General features: G+C 40.3%; 1 protein-coding gene across 4 annotated transcripts; it reads left to right on the top strand.

The window, feature by feature from the left end:
• The first annotated feature begins 764 nt into the window (after positions 1-764).
• CTTNBP2NL (CTTNBP2 N-terminal like) lies at positions 765-21,376 on the top strand. Of its 4 annotated transcripts, XM_085306574.1 has the most exons (6): positions 765-1,548; positions 2,088-2,138; positions 3,644-3,751; positions 15,071-15,301; positions 16,358-16,465; positions 17,283-21,376. In XM_085306574.1, the coding sequence occupies exons 2-6, from the start codon at positions 2,094-2,096 to the stop codon at positions 18,762-18,764; spliced, it is 1,974 nt and encodes a 657-aa protein (XP_085162700.1). In that variant the 5' UTR covers positions 765-1,548; positions 2,088-2,093; the 3' UTR covers positions 18,765-21,376. The 4 variants fall into 4 exon arrangements, with proteins under 4 accessions (XP_085162700.1, XP_085162701.1, XP_085162699.1 ...); XM_085306575.1 differs by lacking the exon at positions 2,088-2,138; XM_085306573.1 differs by lacking the exon at positions 765-1,548 and having other exon boundaries at positions 1,773-2,138.
• Positions 21,377-23,535: the final 2,159 nt, after the last annotated feature.

Genomic DNA, 23,535 nt, shown 5'->3' with positions numbered 1-23,535 from the left:
TCTCGGGCGGTTCCGCAGTCGTCGTGGCACTGAGGAGCCAGCCTAGTCCAGAAGCCTGTCGCTCCCCCCGCCCCGGCTCCTGAAGTGGCGGCTGCCAGAGATAGCTTGCCTTGGTCTGCTKGCGCGGCTGTGCGCGCACTTAACCTACTCTTGGTATTTCTCAAATACTTGGAAATAACTTTTTAGAAAGTTTCACCTTTTTCATGGGCAGGTATGGGTCTGCTGTGGAGAAAAACTCATTAACAGTCCATAGCAGAGCTGAAAGGAAGTTTGCCTTTAGGCRGGGAATAAGTAATTATCTTTGTTTATGCTCTAAATGCTTGTTTATTGTCTAAAAATGGTGGTATATCGCAGACTCAGGGAAAATATTTATACCATCAGACTAAATAATGAAGTCCTTGTGGTTTGTGATCTCTGCATGATGTGCTGGTTAGGATATTTCACTGAATGGAAGCTGGTAGTATGCCTTGGATGTTTTCAGTTCTTGTTTACACTGCTGTGGAACTGTATCTCTTGTTTAGAGGTTTTCAAGTAATGGGCCAATTTCCCCAGCTGACAAGTGCAGATCTGCTTGGCAGAAATAGACTGTTTGCAAGGGGAACAACTGGCTAGATGAACAGGGTGGTGTGATACTAAGGAGAAGTGGGAAGGGAGAAGGGGCACCTGATGGGAAAGAGGTCATGGAACCTATGACGTTGGAAGGTATGGAAGGGATTCAGATTTGAGTTGGGAAGGAAGAACTTACAGGTATGCGGTYATTAATTCTCTGAGCTGGAAATGCTGCTTGTTCTGGGAAATATGTAACCTAAAATGAGCAGCATTGCCTTTTCTACGTTTTTTAGTTCTCCAGTATTGAGTGGCCCTAGAAGTGACAGATTTGGCATAACATGTACAGCTTTGTTATGGCAGGAGGTTGCATGCAAGGTGACTGAAGCTGTATCACTTACTACCAGTGTTTTAAGATGGGACTTGTTTGTTATGAAGCTGACTCAGGATTATGGATGTAGAAGCGTATAATAAATAACATGGCTTATTTCTATTGCACTGCGGAAGTACCACTCACAATAGTAATGTTTAGAATCAAAATGGTTACTGCACAAATTAATTGCTTTAAAATGTAGAGCTGCAGTAGGTAGCTGTCCTTGCTTTAAGAGWGTGCCTTTTGGTAGCTAAGTGGGGTGATCTAGCTGCAAGTTTCCATGTCATCTTAATTTGAAAAAGTGCAGGCTTTGTTCATGTTTAAAGTCCATGTTCAAAATTTACTGGTGTTAATGTACTTAGATTATATACTTTGGTTTAAGATGGTAAAGAAAAACATCTCCTTTTTATTTCTAGCTTATGACACTGCAAAACTAATACAACTTAATGATTATCTCAGGGAAAAAAAAGCTTGCTACTTCCCAGAAACACTGATTCAGTCTCAGCTTTTGTGAATGTAGTCTGAGCAAGACCTGACCTAGTGTTGAAATTAAGCCATGCATCTTCTGGGCACACACTGATGGTCCAGATATTTTAAATCTGTCCAGGAAAGTAGTGCAGCTCTCAAATGTGAGTACCAACTTAGGCATGGTAAATGTTAAAGCTAAAAACAAGCTGCCTCTTTTCTTGCTCTTTTTATTTATGTGTGTGTGTATGTATATATGTATGTATGTGATTATATATATACATATGTATATATAAATAAAATGTTTATATATATATATATACACACACTCACATATATATATATACACATACATACACACATGCTAGTTTGCTTCTATTATGCTGTCGTCTTTTATCTGCAAGATGGACAAGCTGTTAATCACTCCCTTCTGTGCTGTAGAAAATGGGATCCTAGCTAGCAAGTTTTTAGAGAGTGACAGACCTGTCAACAGAAATATCCAAAGATGAGGGAGATGGTGTGTTCCTGGTCCTGAACAATTGTTTGCAGAGGTTTTTGCCACTGATTTAAAACTGGCTGTTACTRCTGAGTGGTGACCAACAATACAATGTTCCACTGAAACGTGATTTGAATCAATATAGCAAGTATTTTAAGTTAGACTCTTGTATTAACTCTTGAACTTTTTTTTTTTTAATCCTGGCAGACATTTATGGACTTACTGAGCAGTTTGTTGTCATGCATTTTCCTCTTGAATGTAAGTTAATGGCTGTGCAGTAAGAGTATACATGCAGAGCTGGCACATCTGTGCTGTCCTGCTATATTGTGTTTAAAATAACCACAGTATCTCAAACAATTGTGATCACTTTCTGTTAAGCTTCATTTACTGGCCAGTGCCAATGGTAAGGCTGTCCAGAAAAATCCCTAAGAATCACTGCTGCTTTATGGAACTTCTGGTGAGACCTTGTGAGGAACAAGGACGTGACTGCGTGGTGGGGGACTTCCATGGTTAGCAGGAGGGATTAAATGGACTTCGAATTTCTCTTACTTTATGAAGGCTACTTATTCTTTTCTACAAGGAGAACTTTCTGTTCCCAGCAATTGGAAAACTACTTTGGCATAAACAAGACAGAACATGCGTTTGTGCATAATTCTCTGGAGGCACAGTTATGCAAATAGGTTGTAAAGTAGCAGTGACTTCAGAAAAATTAGTTTAGTTGAATGTTTTAGCTGGATAGATTTCTTTAGTAAAAGTCAAATTAACCCTTTAACATTTGCTGGTAAAGTGAAGTTAAGTATCACTGAGTAGCTTGTTCATCCTGTAGTATTTTGATATTAATAGCTGCAAAAGATGGATGTGAATTGGATTAAGAAAAGATATATTTGATTATTGTCTTGCAGGGCACAAAAACTCTCATAACAGAGTACATTTTCACCAGAGGCTTTTAATTCATAAAAATTGATTAAATTATTGCCTTTGTTAATAAAATGTAATACAGAGCCTCATCTCTAGGTGATGTTAACACACATCAACAAAATAAAATACAGAAAATTAACAAGCTTTCTGTATGTGGATTTCAAATGATGGGTCTTCCTTCTGATCTGTGTAATAAAATTATATTTCACAAGTAGGGACGATATTTAATTGGTTTGAAATAATAGTAATTAAATGTGTGTTTTCGTGGCTGCTTTTTTAGAATGGCTTGGGCCTGTTCCATAAGTAATGCATAATGGCATTCCTAAGAAGTGTTTGGAGTGCTGAAATGTTAACTTTACCATTAAATTTGTGGAACATGGCCTGGTTTAGACTACATTAATCATTGTTCTTCAGTAGTGGTTTTAAAACTTGAACATGTGTGCCTGAACTGAGCATGTGATTAAGTTCAGTGTGGTGTTTGCAGCTGTGTGATCCAAATGTGTTATCCGAAGTTGTATGGCTTTTAAATATCCATATTATTTCCTCTCCTATTAACTTTGGCTACTTCTTAGTGAATATTGTACTGTCATTTTAGCCCTTTGTGCCTGMACCATCTGGGTATGCATATGTTCATGGCCCCTCGGGAAAAGGTGGAAAATGAATCTTCTGCAGCTTGTCTTGGAGGTTAAAGAGAAAATGCTGGCATGGTGTGTTCTGCCTTYCCTCTCAGGACAGTTGTAGTGTGGGCAAACTGGAAGCTCAAGTTAAGCAATTATATGTTGTAACTTAGTACATTGATTTTGATATACTGATAAATACTCAGTAAACAATTATCTATTTTTCAGATTTTCAGGATGAATCTAGAAAAACTCAGCAAACCAGAACTACTGACGCTGTTTAGCATTCTTGAGGGAGAATTAGAAGCAAGAGATCTTGTCATAGAAGCCTTAAAGGTATGTTGTCTCTTTTGTTTCTATCATGAAACTTTCAACAATAGTACTGTAGGTTCTACAGAATGGTTGCATCCAAGATAAAGTTCAGAAGCAGACTTATTAGTGTCAGAATTTCATCTTAAAATCAACGTGTTATATAATGAATGCTGTATATCACTTTACATCTTGGAATTCATTATTGAAAGCTGATTTCAAGAAAGAGTATTTCAATGTTTAGATGCAGCCATATGTGTTTGCCATCATCCTTCCTGATAAAGGACTGAGGATTTATGTTACTGAGGGAAATGAAAAGGGTCTATCAGACTTACTTTGGTTGTGTTSTTCTTTAGTAAGAAGGTTTTTTTTAAAGCAGAACATCATCTTGACAGGAGGGATCAGATTAGTCTTTTGCTGAGCATAGTGTTACACTAAAAAAAGCATCCATGGCTTTGTATTGTACTAAGTCAGTGTAAGCTGGCACTGTTGCTGAGGGAAGTAGACCTGTGTGCCTTGCTGCCTTTTTTTTTTCTCCTCCTTTTGCTGGTACAAGCATTAGTGTAACCTTGCAAAGAGCTAGACTTGGATCTGATACCAGCTAGAACTAGTGCAACAAATAAGTTGGTTTCAACCCATGTCAGGTCCCAAGTGCAGCTGACATTGTGATAGTGTGAATGCTTGTGATGGGACATGACAGGGGTGGTGTAGGAGCAAGTGGGACCACTTCTTGCAGGAGAGTTCATGCTGTGTGAAACTGGGGCCTGCACAATGTTAGTGTATGTGAGTCAGAAACGCTGCATTGGATCTGCACAGGTCGGGTCTGCGGGGCGCGAGAGGGCTCCGTGCTGATGTTCCTCTTGTTCAGGCAGTATAGGTCATGGGACCATGGGCYGTAGTCAGTTAGGGGTGTTACTGTTGAGTTTAGAAAATATTTTCAAAAAAAGTAGSCTGCCTAGTTGACAGAGTAAAGTGGAATTCTGTTTACCCTTATGAAAGTGAACAACATCCCTTTTGTTTCGTAACTTTCTTGTTACTTGTTTTTTGTATTTGGTGATTAAAGACCTGATGTGTCTCTGGCTAWATGTTGATGGACAGAAGCAGTAGTGTCTAGGTGCAAATTTTGTATCCATTTGGCTAGATTGTATTTTATCCTTTTAGATTCAGGACTTTGTCTTTATTGTTGCAGTTAACCTTGGGAGACTACCACAGTGTTTGATAGTAGCTGAGGGAATTACACTTGTCAGCTCTTTAAATTTCATGTGTTGTGGTTTTTAAGTACATTCTCTGRGATTTGCATAGGCTTCCAGTTTGTTTTTGAGTGCTGAAGAAGCTAATTTTGATCTGTAAAATCACTTGTGTGTTGGTCTTTCCTGTCTGAGATTGCACCTTTTCTTTATACCCTGACAGCAGCAGTTGTGTGAATGCAGTGATGATCTCAGCTCCAAAATGGACTCCCTTTTGTCACTCCATCCAGACCTGTTCCTCTAGGTGTGCATTAAAGYGGATCTGTTTGATGCATCTTCTGARGGGATAATCATTCCTGTTCTGTCATGCTGTATTTAATGAAGTGAAAATGTTCTTAAGAGAATTATTAAGGTATTTTGCGGATATTCATCCACTAGTAATTTGATATATTGCTTGCTAGGGCTTACAGTTTGGAATACCCAAGTCCTGTTCTAGGCTGAGCTAATATTCTAGTTGTTGGCCTACTTTTTTAATAGCTAATTTTGGTATGTCAAAGCGATACTATTGTTTTCCTCCGCTGCTTTGAGTCTTGAGGATGGGAGGTGGGGGTTTGTATGTACCTTTTCATTTTCAGYCTTGCTCGTTCTGTCTTGTATTGTAGATTTAATTAGTTCAGACCTAAGTTTCTTGTTTGTTCTCTCTTCTGATGGTTGGGGAAAAAAAAAAAGCTCTGCAAAGATCTGTCTTCCTTTAAAAATGGTAGTGGAAGATCCGTGCTACCTTAACATCAGTAAATATGTAACTTGAAATAGTGCACAAAGAGCTTAATTTTATGGTACATGTGTGGACTCTACCTTCAAGTTCAGATATGATGCCATCACTGAGATGAAAGCCTCAGGAATGTTCATTAGCCATTCAGTACCATTGAACTTAAGAGAAACTGGAGTGGTATGAAGGATGGGAGAGGTGGATTTTTAAGAAATGAGTTGTGACAGTGTTCAGTATTGAAGGGTTCTTCCAGAAGACCTATGACTGCTCATAATGTTTAAGCTTTCAGGTGTTTCTGAAGAGGACTGGCAGCTTGCAGGCCTGAGAGCTGCAGTGGCTTAGTCTTGTTTCAGATGTCTGTGGCTTAATCCCAAATGAGAACTGAAGGGGAGGGGAACCTCCTCTGAAACAGGACACCTGAGTGTTTATTGTGATCTCTTCTTCTGCTTTTAAGCAATCTTTTTATTTTATTGTTACCTTCTAAGTGGTGTCTAAAAGACTTAGCTCTTCTTTTTAGACTAGTTTTTTAGAGTAGACTTGCAAATTCTTGTCTATCTTGATCAATCTTATTTTGATAACATGTTCTGACACAAATAAAAGTATAGTTTTGATACTGCATTTTGAAGTGCATATAATAGAGTACAGAGATTGATAGAAAAGAGTGCAGCTCCAAAATGCGACTTCTTAATGAATACCTTTGAATAATGTACTGCTATTATCTTTTCAGTTGAAGTTTAACTGATAGTTCCCTCTGGCATGGAGAATGTAATAGTTAAAATACCTTTTTAACATAACTTGTCAAGTACACATAGCTGAGAAGAAATTAAATGAAACTGTAACCTATGCTGGATAATTATCTGGTATGAAATACAAAACTAATCAAAGGTTGGTGCTTTTTTTGTACCTCTGTAAAGGATACACTAATGTCTCATTTTAAGAATACAAAGAAAATTGGAGGTAGTAGGAAAATGTCAATAAAAGGTTGAAGTTAGAATTGGTTCTGGCTGCTTGCAGTCTTGCTTCCAGATCACTACCCTGTAGGAAAATGAGACCTTCTCTCTGCAGTTGTCTTGAATCTGTAGTGAATGGTGAAATATTGAAGATCTCCCAGCTGTGTTCAGTTATTCATGCCTAAAAGCTAGGTTTAGTAATGTTGCAGCTCAAGTCCAGCTCTGTGCTGGCAGTGCAGTGTTGCCCTTTTAAACATTGCATATGTTAAAGGAAAAAAAACTCATGTAATCACTTATTCTAGTAGCTGGACGGAGTTTCAGTGGTAGGAARTTCTTAGCCTTGCTTTGTCTATATATTTAGAATCTACAAGGAAATAAATTCTAGCTTCATTGTGCTTTCCCTTTTGTTTACTAATAGTAACTGTGGTAACCATTTTAAARTGCTTCACCCGCAGAAATATTTTTAGTGTGTGATGTAGTTAAAGGAAAACTCACCTCAGTAATCTGTTTACTCCTGTTTTGATAAATACAAAACTGCTGCTGTGAAGGAAAAGTCCTCTAAGACTGAATTGAAGATTGAATTTGAGAGGAGTTAATTTGTATACACTGGATAAATCAAGCTATAACCTCTGCTAAGAGGAGTCAAAGCATCGAGGGCTGATGAAAGCATTTGCCCACTTCARACACTGCTAAACCATCTCACTTGGGGTCTTACAGCTGTCTGTTTTCTCTTACTTGTTTAGAGTAATACGTTCTGCCTCTGCAGTCAGATTTCTTTTGAGGCCCARTAGTTTTATATGAAGTGCATATGTATGTAGGAAAGAGGCAGTGGGCAAGCTGAAGTTCTCTAGAATATGACATAATCTTTAAAATACTGGTAGTATTTTTCTACGGCAGTTGCATTAGGCAAATATATGTCCATGGTTAAAAATTGAGTTGCTTTGTTGTTGTTGTTAACCTAGTGTTGGTTATTGAAGAAAGAAAAGTRCATTTCCTGTTGTGGGCTTATTTGCTTCTAATTAAGATTTAAGTGCATCTGAAACTTCTGTTTTTTTGAGGCATGTGCTGTGCTGTATTGTTATAGGAAGGAACAAGGACTGGCATGAAAAACTGCCTTCAGCTGAGAACTTGTAACTCAACTTTAGTATGGTCTGCAATCACTGATATTCCTGCCTGCTTAAAAAATCTGGCATTTAGTAGTACCCATGCATGCAGATGACAAATCCTAAAATAGTTCATCTCTCCCTCATGTTACCAGGCCACTTGTTTGCTGGCACCAGCCCTGTTTCTTGCTGTGGCACTGGCTTTTCAGGAACTGGTTGCTTAGTTTGCTCCTTTACTGTCCTCCTCCTCTTCACCTCCCCTCCCCAAAATTTTATGCTTTCTGCCGTGGGTAGTCTAATGCGCTGCTTCTAGAGGCAGGATCCTTCCACTCCTGTACGAAGAGAAAAGGGGTGCTTCGGTTTGTAAAGAGCAGTGCGATAGGTCGCCTCACATCAGTGCTGCTGCTTCTCTGGCCGCCTGCCTTCTGTCGCCGTTCTCCTATGGCGWGCTTTCTCTTGCGGTGTTTTTAATTGCGATAGGTGCTCGTCATAGAGACTTTCTTCCCACACGCTTGCCATGGACCTGGTCCTTACAGGTGAAGTCCACTCCGAATTGCAATGTTACTTCAATTCCAGGTAGAGATACTAGTCTAAAGGACTAAGTGAACACATTTACTGTGTTAAAAATACTTTTTCCAGTGCTTCAGTTTTTTCCTTCTTTATTTATACCTTGATACCTCTGAAAAAAAAATTTGCTTGAAAATACCTTCCTGAGCACTACACAAATGTCAATGTTCTCCTCAGAACATACCTTAAATGTCACTTCTTATTGTGCTCCTTTTTCTGTAGTTACAATCACATTTAAATCATCCAAAAGCAGATGCTGTCAGAGTTACCTAAGTAACACGAAGGGCTAGGTTGTCGGTCCTTCTGACAACCTGGAGAAAGGGTTGCCCATGTCAGCTACAAATTAGTCATCTGAATTGCACACCATGACTGAAAAAACTCAATGTTTAAATAAACCTCTACTGATACATTAGAGCACTTTGTGCCCTTTCCCCCAATTTTTATCAGAATTCCCCATATACTAAAAATAGTTCTGTTTAGTTTTAGATAACAACTTTCTGGCTTATTTCTTTAGTATTAAGCTTTTAGGCAATTTAATACTACAGTAGAAACAGACTATTTTGCATTGATGACTGAGAGCTGGGTATTCATTGCTTTACTTCTGAATTCAGTAAGCCACTCTATAAAGCAGCATTAATGCGTTGCAAAGTTAAGTGTTCGTTTGTCAGTAGACTTGGAGATTAATTTATGGTGCAGTTCCAAAAACAAAATCTACCTCTTGTTTAAATAAAAAACTTCAGTAATATAAAACCTTACTACAGATGCTAGTAAATCTTTCACAGATGGGGCTTTTTGCATAGCTTATAAAGCAGCTTGGGTCTAGCAGGACTCCAGTGTGYGTTCCCTTCTGGAATGCAGTTTTTCTTACTGCTTTTCTTTTGAGGGGGAACTTACTTGCCTTTGCTTTTGTTCTCTGATATTTTTAGATTCTCTGGTCCCTCCTAATACCTAGATAGGCTCTGAACAAGGAAGTGCGGGAATGGCTCCAGGTTTGCGTTGCCACCCAGATACCTTTGGGTGCCGTGCTGAAGAGTGACCAAAGGGCAGTCTGCATGCCAGGCTGCTCCTGGGGCCGAGTTACGCTCACGCACTGGGACTCATGCAAAAGCTACCTCCTGAAAAAATGCCATTTTGTGCTGCTTAGTGTTTGTTAAGAGCATTTCTTAACCTTTTCAAAGTCAGTAAAGGTATTACGCGGGCAAATCTAGGTGGCTCTTGTTTAACTGGCTTGTTCACATGATAAAGCAAATACTGTATTTGTTACAAATACTATAATTTCTGCTGTGCAGATCTTTGCTAGTGGTCACTTCAGATCTGGAGGTGAAGTTAATGCAAGACTCGATCCTGCTCSAACCTTTGGATATCTATTTTCATGCGAAGCGAGTGGTGTCACCCCCATTTTCCTCCTGTGTCGGTGATTTCCGTTGCCTCAGCTTGTMTTTATTTCCAATATCTGTCTCTGAAGGAAGAAGCTAATAAGGAAGTTCAAGGCAGCTAGAAATCTATTTAAAGATTCTGCCATTCTTTGCAATCTAAAGGAGGAACTTCTGTACAGATTACTGCTGGAGAACTGCTTACCCGAGTAACTACACTTTCTGTTCTGCCCAGTGTGAAAACCTGAACCCAAAATTTACAGGCAAGAGTAATATTCTACTGTGTATCCAAAAAGTACTTWAAAAGAGTGCTGGAAATTCCTACTATTTGATGTTCCAGTAAAACAAGTTGTAAAGATTACTGAAGGCAAAGAGAAAATACTGTCTCATAAACAAGCTTTCAATAAAAGGAAATCTTAAAGTACATTATGGGAAATGCTCAGCCCAAAACAGTCTAGAATTCCCCAGAGAAAACGGTAGCTTTTTCCCAACAGACTAAAGCTTTTGCTTTGTGTGTCTGCACAGGAAGCCTCTTTTCAGTTGTTTCAGATATTGCTTCTGCACCATAAAATCAGAATTACCCTTTCTCAAAACAAACTAGCAGAGGTTGCTTACCCTAATTTGAACTAAAAGCCAGGCAGTTTAGAGCATTACCCCCACTGCATATGCCTAATTCTTCTGATTATTGGTGTTAAGAGTAGTTGTTAACATACCTTGCTGCCTTTTTAAGAGTAGCACAGATTTAAATATTATCCTTTTTCCTTTAGGGGGAGCGGGATATAATAGTCCTAAAAATTCTCTTCTGTCATCAAGCTGCTTCTGTTTTGAAAGTTGAGCAGAAACAGTATTTAAGACTGAATTCCAGTTCAAACGAGACAAAYGCAAAGCTGCTAGAGGTGCCTAGCCACGATCCTGGGTGTTCCTCGCTGTGCTGAAGAGTTGCGCCAGTGACCAGCGTAAGCAACAGGAGCTGTCGCCTGCGTATGTGTTCAGTGCCCWGCACAGGTCATTGCACTGTGATTTAATTTCAGAAGAATGAGGCTGATTCTTTYGGTGAAGGACCTGGCTATTCAGCGAAACCAGTAGTGCACAGGAGTTAGARGCAGCAGGCTGGAAATCTGGATCTGCATTTCCAAGTGCACAGTGGCCCAAATGCCAAAGCAGTGGACTTATTTTTGTAAATAAGATGTAGTCTGACCAGGACGATCTGTTTAAGACTTTGTAGTCTAGACAACTTCAATAAAATGTTTATGATCTGCTGGCTACTAAAGGAGAATAGCTGGACTTCAGAAAGCTGTTAATGTTATGATAGTCTCATCTGTTTGTCATGCTAGTTCAGGAAAATACTTAATTGCTCAAAGTAGCAAGGAAGAACTTCTTGTTCTTTCCCAGACAGGAAATAACCACCCCCAACTAAATTCAACACAACCTAGAGCCTAACACTGACAAGAAGCAGAGGCAAAACATGTCTCTGTTCACACTTCCAGTTCTCATGGAAATCGGACGGTGTGTAGTGTGAGTGACTTTAATTGATAAAGTTTAATTCCACTTCCTTAAGCTTTTCACTAGAAAGCAGTGGCCCAGAAGTAGACTTCTTGGATGTCCTCATGCTTGCTTACACTGTTAGAAGCACTGACACCAATCTGAAGAGAGCTTGTGGTGTAGAAAGTAACCACTACAGACCTAGGCTCTATTTAAAAGCAAAAAAACAGCTAATCTGTCAAAGCAGTTAAGCCAGCTGGATGAATTTTCAAATTTGTATTTAACAACTTTCCAGTGCTTGAGTCACTTGCAAGTTCCCTACACATTTGTAGCAAGGCTTAGTCATTTTTATAGTGCTTCAGAAGAAATGAAGATTCCCCGCCCCTCTRTTTATTAAAAAATTAAGCCTGTGGCTTTTCCTGTGATTCATTAAACCATGGATGGCTCACTATCCAAGACGGCCCTCCCATTTCCAGGGCTGATCTTTTCCTTCCTTTTTTTATGTAAAACTTGAACAATAGTTTAAGCTCTGATCAAATGTACTTGGAATCAAGTAATACCACTTTTTTTTTGGGGGGGGGGGGGAATATAGAGAAACAGGAAGCAAGATCTGCTCCCTACAAGTGTTAAAATACAGCAGCAAACTAGCATTATATGACAAATATCTCTAATTGRTTTTGATTTTGGAAGATGTAAGGGAAAAGGTGCGTTTTGTTGTTGTTGCTTGGTAATTTATAAAATTCTCCTGTTGAGAGTAGAGCTTGCCTTTGTTTTTCATGCTGATTACATGACTGCAGCTTAGAGTATAGGTGGGACCAAAAATTCTCCATTGGCTACTGAGTAAAGCAATGTTTTATTGGTGGTTATACCAATCCTCTGACCTGTAAGGCTCAAGTTATGGTTTTTAAGATCCCTTTAGTAAAGCTGAACTACATGAAGCAGTTAGATGCTGAAGAAAGAACTAGAGTAGCAGATTTTTCAAAGCTGCACATAATGAGGTATTCAAATTGCATTTATATCTCTGAACTTCACATATTATCTATAAAGTAACTTTTTAAAAGTTAACTTTTTTTCTTTTTTTTTTTTTGCCAGAGCAGTTTGCTTTTCTGTTTCAGTAAATCTGCACCAACTGTTGTGTGGAGTGTTTAGAGAATCACTATCTCTTATGTACTAGAGGGAAATGTTTACATTTTTGGTGCAGTTTACTGGAACTTCAAAAATAACTTAGAAAMCAGTATTTATTGGAATGATTATCTTTTAATTTCAGTCAGACTCACTCTTTCCTGTCTAAAATATGTCCTTAGGAAAGGCATTAATGGTGGGTAACACTCACTAGTTTGCCATTCTTAGCTGAAAGGCTTTCTGAAAAAACAGGCTGACGCATCGCTCTGCAGACAGCTTGTTTTTCCTGCCCTCCAACAGCTGAATGGCATTGTGCAGGATCAACAGAGCCCGTGCTTTGTGGAACTTGTGCTATGAGCTCTTTAATTCTGAAAAAGCTACTGTATTTAATTTGGTATGGCTTACTTTCTGTTTATGTTCATAAGGATGCCCAGATGTGGGCACAGCATACATAAAAACCTAAAACATACATGACAACGTACAAAGAGCATTTGTTTGGCCACTCAGAGCAAAAATGTCATGCTTACTGTCAACGTACAGCTAATATCATAATTTCTCTGTAGATCCCATAGTACTTTGCTATGGTTTTATGGTTGAAATTAAACCATTCTAAAGGTAATAGCATGTTAGGGAAAGAGTTTTGTTAAAGATACTGGGGCTGAGTCCTGCCTTTCGCAGAGAAAAACGTAGGTAACTCATGCAGAGGAGAGAGCTTGCTTTAATGCCTTGCTAAGAAGGTAACTATGCAGAAGGAAACATAATCTACTTACTTCAGAAAATGACAGGCATGAGTTCTCTTGTAAGGACTGATTACCATGACTGTAGTGAATCAAGAAGAGTCAAATCCTGGATTTCAAAGGCATCCTTTCTTGGTGTAGACAACCCCATCAGCAAACACCATCAGAACTGTGYTTTTTAATAACCCACACTGAAATGCTCTATCTGGATGTGGAAGCACACTGGTTCAGATTTTTCAGAAATGCATAACATTTAGACTAATTTTTTCCACTAAAATTAATTATTAAACTTCTTGGAGGTAAGTCAAGTCAACTCTGAGGGCTTCTGAGACTCTTGGATCTTTTTATTGTCTTCTGTTGAATGTATATTTGTTTTCATATGGGGTCTTATCATGGTGGTAACAATGTAGATAAATATCGGTTATAAAGTTTTGTTTTGCATATCTTTAGAGCTTCATTCTTTAAGAGATGAAAAGTAATAGGATAAGATTACAATATCATAACAAACATTTGCAACTAAAATGGCTGATTCTAAATGTTTTAGGACATGCAGCACAATGTGTGTGGGTTTCTAATTCTTGCATGTCATTTAAAGAAGGGTAATCATTCCTGTCTTGTTTCTTGAGAGGCTTCACTATGTTTAGTCTGGTTGAGAATATTAAGGATTTTGTTAACAAGTTACAGATTTATAGGTTATTGTGAGAGTGAAATGCTTTAATTGCTCAACACGAAATTCTTTGATGGTTACATAACCAAGAAAACACAACTGCTCTTCCACTGAAAAATCAGTAAATCAGGTCTTTCAGTGAGCAACAACTGATACTTACTTTTTTCCATTTGCAATTTTGGGAAACATGAGTTATGGACTAGATAACAAGTAGCTGTGGCATGAAGAGGTTCATCAGCTGACTATGTTGTGGAGATGCTTGAGCCTTGAAACCTGTCAGTATGGACTTGCTGAAACAATCTTCCACACCAGGTAGCAGCTCAGACAAGTGCTTATGGTTTTGTATAGGCAGTTAGTTGCCCTGCACTTGAGTTCAGAGAAGCCTTCTTGGTCTGGTAAGTTTTGTTTTGCTTTAGCAAAACTTTCTGTTCTTTTCTACTTTGAGGCCACTTGGTTAAGAGATTTTCAGTTGGAGAGCCATTGAGAAATTAATCAAGGCATGTACTTATAAACCCCCACACACTTGTTTTGGACTCTTTGTGGATACTGTCTATCTACTGGTGTTCTGATTATGGAAATACAAGTGCTTTTTGCAAAATTTCTCAAGTTCCAGGTATTTCATTCATTTGGAGAGCAAGTAGCTTCTGCAAATGGTTTTGAAACAGTGGGGCCTTACAGTTGTGCAGTGCTGCTTCAGGTCTGCAGCCAGCAAGATCTAGGTTCACTAATGTTCCTGGTACTAGATTTTGATCTCCCTCCCTTCCCCCTCCCCCCCCCCCAATTAGTGGAGGGACCATCAACTTCTGCCCATTTAAATCTATTAATGAGGGCTTTTAATTGGCTTGGAGTCTAGGTGAAACTTTTATATGCTAAAATTCTGATAGTCAATTTAGAAATCCCTTCTGAAGATGGAAGGATTATTATGCTCTGACTATACTTTTCACTTTTCATAGTCTTACTTGAACAGACTCTATGCCACCAGAGGACTAACGCATGCACCTAATATGTGAAAAGCATGGTGTTTGTCCCCTTCTTATTGGCCTCATCRGAAATTGCAAAGTCCAGATGGGCCTTAGAGGTTGCACTATTCCTCTTGGGGGCAAAAGTTGTACCACTGTACAGAAGGTAGGCAGACCACTTAACCTATTATTGTCTGTCTTAGGGATTAGTGTCTTCCTATCTGTTAATCGGATACCTTTAATGTTACGCACTGGTAATTTTTTTCTGTCTTAATACTCTTAAGCAAATAAGTCTGATTCGTGTTCTGTTAATATTTCTTTAAATGGAAAAGCTGGGKAAGAGGGATAGTTTTCTTAACTGTAAACAACTTTATTCAACTAGTTTGCTGGTTTTAGTATATTGAAATACACACTTGTTTTTGTATTTCAGGCCCAGCACAGAGATACGTTCATTGAAGAACGCTATGGAAAGTACAATATCAGCGATCCACTAATGGCTTTGCAGAGAGATTTTGAGACCCTGAAAGAAGGAAATCATGGTGAAAAGCAACCAGTCTGCTCCGATCCCTTATCTGTTTTGAAAGTGGTGATGAAACATTGCAAGAATATGCAGGAAAGAATGTTATCCCAACTAGCTGCTGCAGAAAGCAGACACAGAAAGGTAGGTTGCTTCAGCTAAGCTGTGCGGAAGTAACATAGTTCCATCTTGATAAGATGTGAACTTCAACAAAAAGGCTTAAATGCTATGAGAGTTCTAGTGTTTAAAAGGGTTTTGCACCTTTGTTTAAGCTTCTTATCACTCAATATGGGTGATACCTGCTGTTTCCTCCTGAGAAAATGTTCCCTATGTACTTGAAGGTATTTAAGCAGTGTTTGGAAGCTTAAACCGCAGAAATATTGAGGAGCTGCTAGATTCGTGATGAGCGTGTTTTGGGAGAGCCTGTGATTCTGGTAATAAGATACTGCAGGGTCTCTTGGGAAGTTCATGTTCTGGCTTTTTTTGTTGAGTTAATAGAATCTCAATTATTCATGTAATTCAGTGTTAAATCTGAAGGAGCTCCTTAACTGTGTCCTTATGGCAAGCAGTTTCATTTGAAGAGGTCATCTTAAGTAGAAGAACAAATTAAGGTTCTTTATTTTAAACTTGCACTTCAGTCCTCAAATCTCCTGTAAGACACTGGGAAGGGGGAGTGTGTATGCAAATTACTATTGAAACAGGAGTTAAGAATGTCTTGTTATAATTGTTAATGCCCTGTGTCACTATGGTGTGTGTTCTGAGGTGGTGAGTCTGCTCCTGCTTTTTTGTTTATATACATTTGTATATATAAAAAATTGCCCTGCCAGGAAATTCTGGTAAAGGCACCATATAACCAAAAGCAAATACTATGAATCACAAAAGGACCTTCTTCCTCATAAGCTTCTCAAGGCTATTCTGCAGTCTGGAGAAAAACATGCAATTTGGTTACTTAGTACTAAAATGAAGATACCGTGCATTTTTCTAACCTTTTTCTCAACTTGCTCAGMAATACAAGATAGTGACTTAGTGCAGTTTGTCCAAAAGCCTCTTTTATATGATTTTGAGTTGAACTTGATATCTGAGGTTACCATGGCTGCTGTCATGTCTAATTTGGACCGTGCGAGAAGATGGTGATCTCCTCCTGTGTTACAAATTTGTAAGTGTGCCTTTGCATTAAAGTGACTGAAGTTTGTTTGGAAGGTGATATTGGACCTTGAGGAAGAAAGACAGCGGCATGCCCAGGACACGGCAGAGGGGGATGATGTCACCTACATGCTGGAGAAGGAAAGAGAGCGGCTCACCCAACAGGTGTGCTTTGGTAGCTGGTRATTACCCAACCCACAGAAACCCAGGGCTTTGGGCTGCTCAGGCTGGGTGGTGAAGTCAATACTAATGTCTAACTGCACTTTTATGTTGAAAGAGTATTGGGGGCCTCACTCCTTCTAAGGCTTTTCTAGTTTTTAACATTYAGATATGCAAAACGGCCTTAATCTTCCTGATTCAGTAGCTGAACAGTGCTAGAAGCCATTAATAGACAATTAAATGTTTTGAAAACTTATTTCAGGCTGAAAGCTGAAACTTCCTCAAGAATTATACTGTGCCTACAAGTGGTAGATCTCTGGTACTGAAAAATCTGGATGAGACGTGAAAGATCTCCTGTGGGTTTTATTCAGAGACAATAATAAAAACTTAAGCTGCTGTTTTCTGTTATTCAAGCACTATAGACTTTCATAAYGTATATAACACATCAACATTTTAAAGTCTAAATACCTTTAAAAGGCAAACTGACAAAGTAGTAGATGAGGTGGAAGTAAGCTTTTCTTCAGATAGCCTCTTCAATCAGTGCATGGCAAACTGGGCCTATATTGTAGTAAAAACCAATTGAATTTCATACATGCTAACTATAGTAAGTARTAATTCTTAATATATGCTGACAGACTGAGTTCCTTGGCATACAAGGCTGTCTTACATATACCGTGGCCAAGAACCTCTTTCTTGTATTAGGCATTTTCATCTTTTACTAGGAAATTTCTCCAAGATGCTTAGTARCCTCTTTCATTTTGGGAATGTGTTTACTTTCAGGAGGCTTTGGTTCCCTTAGTCCTTTTTTGTTCTTATCTTCCAGTTGGAGTTTGAAAAATCCCAAGTGAAAAAGTTTGAAAAAGAACAGAAGAAGCTCTCAAGCCAGCTGGAGGAGGAGAGAGCACGCCACAAGCAACTGTCCTCCATGCTTGTAGTGGAGTGCAAGAAAGCCACTGCCAAAGCAGCTGAAGAGGGGCAGAAGACAGCAGAATTGAGCTTGAAATTGGAAAGAGAGAAGAGTAAGGTGAGTAAATTGGAGGAGGAGCTGGCATCGAAGAAGAAGCGGGGTTTACAGATGGAAGCACAAGTAGAAAAGCAACTCTCAGAGTTTGACATCGAAAGAGAACAGCTGAAAGCCAAGCTGAACAGAGAAGAAAACCGTACAAAAGCCCTAAAAGAAGAGGTAGAATGTTTGAAGAAATCTCTGAAGGAGCTGGAGGCTTCTTGCCAGGAGCACAGTCCTCCTGAGCCTGTGCAGCCAAGGCCCTCAATGGTGTCCAGAGGTGTCGTAACTGACAGTCCCACAGTGAAGTCTGTGTTTTGCCAGACAGAGTGTCTGCAGGCAGACAGAGCAGATCCTGCCAGCACAAGCAAAGCTGCATGTACCACATTTCCCAGCCCTACTACACCTACTCATTCCTATGCAAAATCCAATGGTCATTGTGATACTGATATGCAAATGGGAAGTGAGCTACAGCAGACAAATACAGCAGAGAACCAAGTCCAAAAGGAGAAGTCTGCTGGTGCAGTCCCAGAAAGTGTGATTGAGAATGGAAGCTCTCCTGTAAGAACAGAGTCACCAGTTCATCTGATGTCCCAGCTCCCTTCCAGTGGGGTGTCTCTGTCTCCTAGCAGCACGGCTGCATCCTCTCTAACACCTTCTCCCTGCTCCTCRCCAGTTCTGACTAAACGCTTAGTTGGAGCTTCAGCCAGCAGTCCTGGTTACCAGTCATCCTACCAAGTGGGGATCAACCAACGTTTCCACGCAGCTCGGCACAAGTTTCAGTCTCAGGCTGAGCAGGACCATCAATCGAGTGGTCTGCAGAGCCCGCCATCAAGGGATTTGTCTCCTACTCTAGCAGATAACTCTGCTGCCAAGCAGCTAGCACGCAATACAGTCACTCAGGTCCTTTCCAGATTTACCAGCCAGCAGGGACCTATTAAACCAGTCTCCCCTAATAGCTCACCTTTTGGCACAGACTATCGAAATCTGGCAAATGCTGTGAGCCCCAAAAATGAATCTGGTCATTCTCCAAGTGCAGGCAAGGTTTCCAGTCCACTAAGCCCATTGTCTCCTGGAATTAAATCACCAACAATTCCTAGAGCAGAAAGAGGGAATCCACCACCCATTCCTCCAAAGAAACCTGGCCTTGCTCAGTCACCTGTTGCTCCTGCTGCAGTAACCAAAACAGCTCCTCAGGCATCTTCTTTAGGTGCCCCCATGGACGTGGCAAGTAGCTGCTCTAACAATACTGTAGTGTCAAATGGTAAAGACATTGAGATACTCCTGCCAACTAGCAGCTAGTCTCCAGAAAATGTGAATGTGACATTCCATGGCTTAGCATCCTAGAGCTAAGACACTGTTTTTCCACTCCATGTTATTTATTTCCATAGAAGCAGAATCTGTCTGTATAAAGCATTTAGTATATTTTTCTTTTTTAAATAGGTAGGAAAATATTTTTGTTTATGAAGAAACCTTAACTACAGCTATACAGTAGCCTCAAGTCTCTCATGGCAGCAGTCAAATCATCAGAGATGACAGGAACCATAATCATGTGATGGAACTTAAATATCAAACTATAATGGGACTGAAATGCTACTTTTAAATTATGCAGAAAACTTGCGCAGACTTTTTACTCCAGATGAACATTTTATTAAAAGTGCCTGAACTAAGCCTGCAATATGAATGTGATTCTCTGAAAAAGGCAAGGAGGGGAACCATCTAGCTGCAGAAATGAATTCTTCTGTGAGTCATGAATGTTTAAACCAACACTGTTTTTAATTATCTCCATTTGTTGAAATGAGTTAGCAAATGTGCTACAAGTAAATTCTGTAAGGTGACCACCAGACTGACACAGCCAGCCACATTTTGCCCTTTATGATGTAGGTCCTAAGTGTTTTAGGAGGTGCACATAAGTTTCTTGGGGTAAAATTCAGCCTTGGTACAATTCTGATTACTTTTCTCCCAGTATTCATTATCCAAGTAGTGTTTCTCTATCCTGTAACATGTTCTTTGAAAATGCCTGTGCTTTAAATGGCTGAATTCTCATTTCTGGTGAGTCACCTGTAATTTCAAATTATTCAAGCATTCTACTGTCATGTGTAGAACTTCTGAGAAAAGGATCTTGTAATTACTTGATCAACAATCTTGCTATTACTTGAAAAGAAAAATCATCAGTCCATATGGTACAGTTTTTTTTGCAACAGTAAAATGGGATCTTCTACTATAAAAAAGCAATAATTTTGTTGTTCACTTTTATCAGTTGTCAGACTGACCTGGATTTTACTGACTAGCTAGCGATAGAATCTAGCCAGCTTTCACTGGATGCAAATATGCAACCAAATCATCACTGTCATATGTAATTAATTACATATGTAGGTAATTTTACATGCATACGTATTGAATATACAATGCAGACACAAATCTTAAGCTATTCGTGAGGATCTCCCCAATATGAAAAAAAGGTGGAAATTATATTGAGATTGGGGGAAAAATTTGGTTACTTAAGGGTAAGGAGTTGCTTAAGTCTGTGAGAATTATCTCTGTGAAAAGTTATTTTTCTAGATGAGCCCAAAAGAAGGGAGAAGCAACAGATTCCATCCAGTGCAGAAATGTCCATCTGAGGTGAAAAGTGTAGTCCTCGCTGCAGACATCTTGCATACACCACCTGCCATTTCATGGCACRTTGCAGTTCAGCTTTGAGTCGCTGCAGTAAAATACAAGACAAACACAATACAGATCAGTGGTGCAGAGGTTGAGAGCGTAACTCTGAGCTGATTATCCCAGGTATTGTATGTGAGCTGATTCTAAACTTAGAAGCTAGACTTGCTGCTCAATGTCATGCTATGTTTAGCATTTCCTTCTACAGCAGTGTAAGGTTTACATAGAGTGTAGTTACCCACTGTCAGAGATGCTTTTTCCTTTGTCTTTTTTCAAAATACGTCCTACTTTATTGTAGGAAAGATCCCTGCAGCAACTAGAAGGGTGCACTACTGTACATGACCTAATGGCTTTGAGTCTTATTTTGTAGGACATCAGAGCTCTTGTGCTGCTTTGAAGTGGCTGTTGTCTGAAGTGACCCTGCTCTTCTCTCCCACACTGATATGAAAGGTATTTAGATTACAGCAAGAGAGGTTTTTACAAACCTTTCAATAGCCTTTTACGTTTTGGTATTACGTGCGGCTGTTCCTAATCCATTGGAATAGGCTATGTACTAGCAGTAGGAAGATAGTACCACTCTAGAGATAAATGGGTAGTGACTCTCTGGGAAGCACTTTTTTATATAATTTTGATGTGTCCACAACAGATTTTTTTTTCTCTCTTAAGAGTAATTCTAAAAATTGAGGGGCAGAAGGATTTTTGCCCATGTATCACTTCCAATTCAAAAGTGAGGCTTTTGTATACACTGCTTTAACATGTTTCTTTGCTTTTACACTAAACTAGATGGTATTATCCCCTTTCTTTATCAATAGCTCTATATAGATACTATAATGAAGTTTATTAGAAAATGCACTGAATACTATTTCTTCTAAAATATACTATGGGAAGGGGGTATGCAAAGGAATGTATTTTTGCTAGTAGCCTGTCTTCTGAGAGAAACTAAGCACAAATATTACAATGATCCAACTAATTCAGTAAGACATGTAGAGTTAGTATTTAACCTTTGCTGTAGATTCTGTGTGGAAGCAACTAAATATTTCTTCTGTAATTCACATCTGTTATAAGCAGAAATTGTTGCTGAATTTGTCACTGGCTAATGGAGTAAAATGAAGTGCAAAATGTATACGTTGGTATTCGTTAACACTTGTAAATTTGTAAAGCCAAATGTACCAAGCTGAAGTCTTTAATCATTTTTATAGCTGATGGCATTAACCATGTTAAACATTCGTATTATCAATAAAGGATTTTATTTTTAAGATGTGCAAATTGCTTAAGAAAATGTTTGGAATCCTGTCTTCTGGACAAGTGTGTGTGCGTAGAGGCTACTCAGCAGATAAGTCTACCTATTGATAGCAATGCTTATGTGTTAATATAGAAACTGGGGCTTTAATTTATGCTTTCRAGTTTTGAAAGAAACCAGAATTTGAATACAATGTATGGTGGTAAGTTATTGCTAGTGGCAATCTGGGCAGCATTGCTAGTCAATCTGCCACTGCCTGCAACTCATGGCTCTGTTGTACTAAGAGATTCTTTGCTGCAAATAGTGTGCTTCAGGTGACACAGCGCAGCAAAGTCCTGACAGCTTTTGCTTTGGAGTGTTTTTCTAAGTAAAACAATTTTCCTAGAGTACCTTGTTGCCAGAGTGTTGCAGCATTAGTAATTTGTGATGTTAACACTGAGTTTTTGAAAATCTGGCAGGGCTGCTTGCATGCTCTGCAAGCAGAAAACTTAAAATCTCCCTGTGTGAACTCCCTTGGCAGCTTCAATGCTCCTCAGTCATGGAGGAGCACTGCTAAATTATGTCACAGGGCCACATCTGAGGTTGTCCAGCAATGGAGAAAAGGCACTCACAGCAGAGAAACTCCCCTGTGCCGAAGATCCACCATGTCCACTGCAGTGAAGAAGCTGCTTCCCCAGGAGCTGCTGACTTACCTGCTCCTCATGCCATGGGGAAGAGTCCACAGCTGCCTTGTCTCCTTGGTGTGTTTATTTTATATTATATGTAATATATACACACCTCAATAGTGACCTGATTTTCTTATCTTTATATCTGCTYGCAGCTGAACAGGTTTTGCAACAACCAGGGGAGAAGCTTTGTTTTTCTCTTTGGGCTTGCTGCAATTTCTTGGGAGTGCCCGAGAGTGATGGTACCTGCTTCAGTGCAGTTAAAAGTAGTAGCCACTGAACAAGCACTACTTCCTTCCTGTAACTATATTTTTCACTAATACTTACATGCCCTGCCCAGGCAGGAATTTGAGCTAGTAAGAGTGCTGCAGCCCCGCTTGCTTTTTATAGCAGCGGAGGCGAGGAGGGGTTTAGGCAGCGTCCTTGCCCGTGCCTGGAGTGCCTGCAAGCCCTTCAGTACGCAGCAAAACGCGCCCAGCCTCGGCCTTCCTCTTGCTGTGCAATGTCCTGTGGGTGCAGTGAATGAGGGTGCTAATCTGCACCCCAGCTGCGGGCGGGGRTTAGCCCTGTTTCCCGGGGGGAGCCCGGCTCCCTGTTCCTGCTAGCAGGCACTTTCCACGCGGGAGCGGCTGAGTCAGTCCCCGGAGCACAAGGCATCTATTCATCCCCGCGCGGCCCGGCTCCCCGGCGCTGTCGGGGCGCCTGCCCGGCCCRGGAGGGACGTGGCCGTTGGGCGCTGCAGGAGTGAGCGTGCTGCCAGGCAGCGCGCCGGCTCGCGAGCCCCGCGCGAGGTGCCGAGGGTCCTGCTGCCGGAAGCACCGCGGTTGCACCCTCCSATCCCAGGCCCTCCTCCCTGCTCCGGGGATGTGCAGAGGCCTCRTTTCCTTAGTATCATTAAATCGAGCTTTTAAAGATACTTGGCAAAAAACGGCTCAATATTTCTCGTCTGTCAGTGTCCCTCTAAATCATATGGACCAGCCATCTCCCAGCCCTGCCCGAAGTCACCTAGTCTGAGGCTGCTTAATGTGAAAATGCAGAATTTATTGCATGTAATTATGGACAATTCCAGTTTTTTTTTCTCCCCCCCTTTCCCCTGCATAGAGATAAGATTTATAGCAGGAGCTGAGGGGAAAAGTGACTCGCGTGTTCCATCTCGTGGTGAGGAGGAGCATGTCCTGCGGGAGCGGCGCGAGCGAGCAGCAGCGCCGCGTTCGCGTGGAGTTGCGGAGCTCTCCTTTGGAGGAGAGCAGCACGCGTCTTCATCCAACGGGGATGCTTTCCTTTTCCACTCAGAATTAGGCCGTGTCTGTGTTCTCTCGTGTAACTACGGGTTTGGGTTACGTTGGTAAATTGAGGTTAGCTTMACTCTAGTAAACGCAGAAGAGAGCGGCATTATTTACACGCTCCCTGCTGGAAGAGGACGCGGCCGGGTAAGGGCCGCGGCCGGGCGGCGGGCGCCGGGCAGCACGCGGCGGTGCTGCGGACGGAGCCCCCGGCCCCGCGCCGAGAG

The sequence above is a fragment of the Rhea americana genome, unplaced genomic scaffold (assembly GCF_003343005.1).
Source record: "Rhea americana isolate MKP2758 unplaced genomic scaffold, rheAme1 scaffold_241, whole genome shotgun sequence".
In the NCBI taxonomy this organism is placed as follows: domain Eukaryota; kingdom Metazoa; phylum Chordata; class Aves; order Rheiformes; family Rheidae; genus Rhea; species Rhea americana.
This window is presented reverse-complemented; position numbering and strand designations above follow the sequence as displayed.